The 3,239-nt window shown below is 37.2% G+C and overlaps 1 protein-coding gene across 1 annotated transcript; it reads left to right on the forward strand.

Moving 5' to 3' along the window:
• The first annotated feature begins 1,170 nt into the window (after positions 1-1,170).
• Positions 1,171-2,736, forward strand: LOC114731402 (uncharacterized). The gene has a single exon (XM_028918552.1). It carries the CDS (start codon positions 1,198-1,200, stop codon positions 2,734-2,736), a length of 1,539 nt encoding a protein of 512 aa, XP_028774385.1. The 5' UTR covers positions 1,171-1,197.
• Positions 2,737-3,239: the final 503 nt, after the last annotated feature.

Here is a 3,239-nt window from a genome sequence, read left to right on the forward strand (position 1 = left end):
AAGATATGAGCCCAAAAGTCAAGTCCCTTGTAACTTCATATAGTCATTTTTTTCCATCAAAAGAAAACTTATATTGATATTCAAGTTAGAGCTTCCAACCTAAGAGCAAACAGATGAACAAGAACCAAAAAGAAATAATTCGCAGTTGATTTTCTTAACCAACAAAAAACATTCCTTGAGCGTATTTAACGATGTTGGCTTAAAATGAGATGTTTGAGTCTTTCAAGAATAAAAATGAAAAACACAAGAAAGTGAGTCATTTGAGGATTAGTTCATTACGACTAGCAACTTGGAAATCCAAGTTTATTGGCAAGCAGTTACTTATGTGTATGTCTTTTTTACATAGCCAGATATATCCTCATTAACAAAGCCCAAAAAAGACATGTCCCCAAATTAAAAATCTTGCATCTTTATTTACTTATTTATAATATGATCCCTTTGGCACTTGTTCTAAATCTGAGGCGAGCATTCAAATTAAAAATCATGCTTCTTGAAAAAGGATTCGAGGTTAACAAGGTAGCATTAACAAGAACGGCAAGAAAGAGAAAATTATATGCATACAGAGATCAAATGGCTTCCTTGCACGACACATCATCGATTAGACCGACCCTTTTGTTTTCACTCAAACTTCTTCTGTCATGAAATGAATATGCTCCTCGCAAATTCCGTAGTTATTGTATAAGATCATTATATTCAGCTTACCTTTGGATTCAATTTTCGTTTTGATCAAAAACAGAGATGGGGAATTGTCTTACCAGGAAGGATCAAATTCTTCCCATTGATACCACCTTCAAGCTTCCTGCTCCAACACCGGTTTGGCCGCCAGGTAATAGTTATTATCTTCGTATACTGTTTTCCCTCCTTTCTTGTTCCAAAGCAAAGGTACATTCACGGGGGAAAAAAATAAAAAATAAAAGCAAAGATGCAGGACATAACGGATGCAGAGCAATATGAATAATTTGGCATGTCATGAACATGTTTGACACAAGTCTTGAACACTTTTTGAGTAAACTTAAGCTTCATATTCCATATTTGGACCATCTCTTTGCAAAGAATTTAGACTTCAGAAACACAGTTATTTCATGTCTTAAACATGCAAAACATCCCATGTACACAGATTGTACTCTGGTTTAGGACAAAATATTATTATCATTTTACATTTACGCGGGTGATGGCTTTGCTAGTGGGATCATCAATATGGGTGAGCTACAAGTGGCGCAGGTTTCAACATTTAACAAAGTATGGACATCCTATGAAGGTGGTCCGAATAATCTTGGAGCTACAATCTTTGAACCAACAGGATTACCAGAAGGATTTTGTATGTTGGGTTGTTATAGCCAACCTAACAACAAGCCCTTTTCTGGGTGGGTTCTTGTGGCCAAAGATAACTCTTCAACCAGTAGCCTTGCTCTAAAGGAACCTCTTGATTACAGTCTGATATGGAACACCAAATCCTTAAAAGTCAATCAAAATGGCTCAGCCTATTTTTGGCAACCAAGCCCTCCGAATGGCTATATAGCAGCAGGACATGTTGTGACCACAACACCAGACAAGCCTTCCTTGGATAAAGTTCGATGTGTCCGATTAGACCTCACTGATGAGATTGAGACATACGGATGGATTTGGGGCCCAGGAAAATCCAATGACTCCAATGGGTTCAATCTCTATGAAACAAGACCAAGAAATAGGGGAACTCAAGCTTCAGGACTTCTTGTAGGAACATTTTTAGCTCAAAATGGCAGAATTACTGATGCTTTGGGTATATCCTGTTTGAAAAACATCAACATTAACTTCACCTTTATGCCTAATCTACAACAAATTCAAGCAATAGTCCAAGCTTACTCTCCAGTAGTGTACCTACATCCTAAGGAACAATACCTCCCTTCCCATGTAAACTGGTTTTTCGCCAATGGAGGGTTGCTCTATAAAAGAGGAGAAGAATCACAACCTACCCCAATACAACCAAATGGCACTAATCTTCCCCAAGATCATAACAATGATGGTTCCTATTGGCTAGATCTTCCAGCAAACAAAGCCAACAAGAAAAGGGTTAAAAGGGGTGACTTACAAAGCTCACAAGCATATCTGCACATAAAACCCATGTTTGGTGGAACATTCACAGACATAGCCTGTTGGGTATACTATCCATTCAATGGACCAGCAAGAGCAAAAGTAGGGTTCATCACTATTTCATTGGGGAAAATTGGCCAACATGTGGGGGACTGGGAACACTTGACACTAAGAGTGAGCAATTTCGATGGAGAACTCAGAAAGGTATATTTCTCGCAACACAGTGGCGGTACCTGGGTTGATTCCTTCAATCTTGAATTCAAGAATGGAAACAAACCCGTCGCATATTCTTCACTTCATGGCCATGCGTTTTACCCTAGAGCAGGGCTCAATCCTCAAGGGACTAATAGTGTTGGACTTAGGAATGATACTACGGAAAGTGATTTGGTAATGGACATGGGGGTGGGATATGAAGTGGTTTCTGCTGAGTATCTGGGGTCGGAGATTGTGGAGCCGCCATGGCTAAACTATTTCAGAGAATGGGGTCCAAAGGTAAGCTATGATATTGCAGAAGAGCTGAAGAAGATGGAGAAATGGTTGCCTGGGAAGTTGAAAAAGCTTTTGGAGAAATTGGTGAGAAGCTTTCCGAATGAACTGTTAGGAGAGGAAGGACCCACTGGTCCGAAGGTGAAGAAAAACTGGAATGGAGATGAGGTTGTTCATTGATCGCAAGACTTGTAAATGTATTGTTTCTCATGAATAGTTTAATTACTATTTTTCAGAATCTTCAAATGACTTAGTTTTGTTGAAACCCAACTCCTTACATGATGATGAAGCAATATTCTGATTGAGAGTGAGAGATGAACCATTCTATGATAAGGCAAATAAAATTGACTTGTACTCATCCGATCCTTAATATAAGACCTAATTGTTAAGTTAATTTTGATCCTAGATATATGACTTATTTCTCATATTTATCAATTTTTTCTAAATTACCTATAGATACTCCTTCAACCATAATCAAGTAAAAGAGAGAGTGAGGATATTAAAAAAGATGATTATGGTGTTTTAGGAAAAACATGTCATATTTTTTTATAATTAACTAACATACCTAACTTCTTTAATCTAATCAAATTAGTTAAATAGGTCTTATATTAAGGACCAGAGGAGTATTTATATAAATATTTTTTATATTTGTAATGCATATTATTTAAGAAAAACTTATGCAT

This window comes from Neltuma alba, unplaced genomic scaffold (assembly GCF_004799145.2).
Source record: "Neltuma alba isolate B1F8T4 unplaced genomic scaffold, ASM479914v2 tig00012826_pilon, whole genome shotgun sequence".
In the NCBI taxonomy this organism is placed as follows: domain Eukaryota; kingdom Viridiplantae; phylum Streptophyta; class Magnoliopsida; order Fabales; family Fabaceae; genus Neltuma; species Neltuma alba.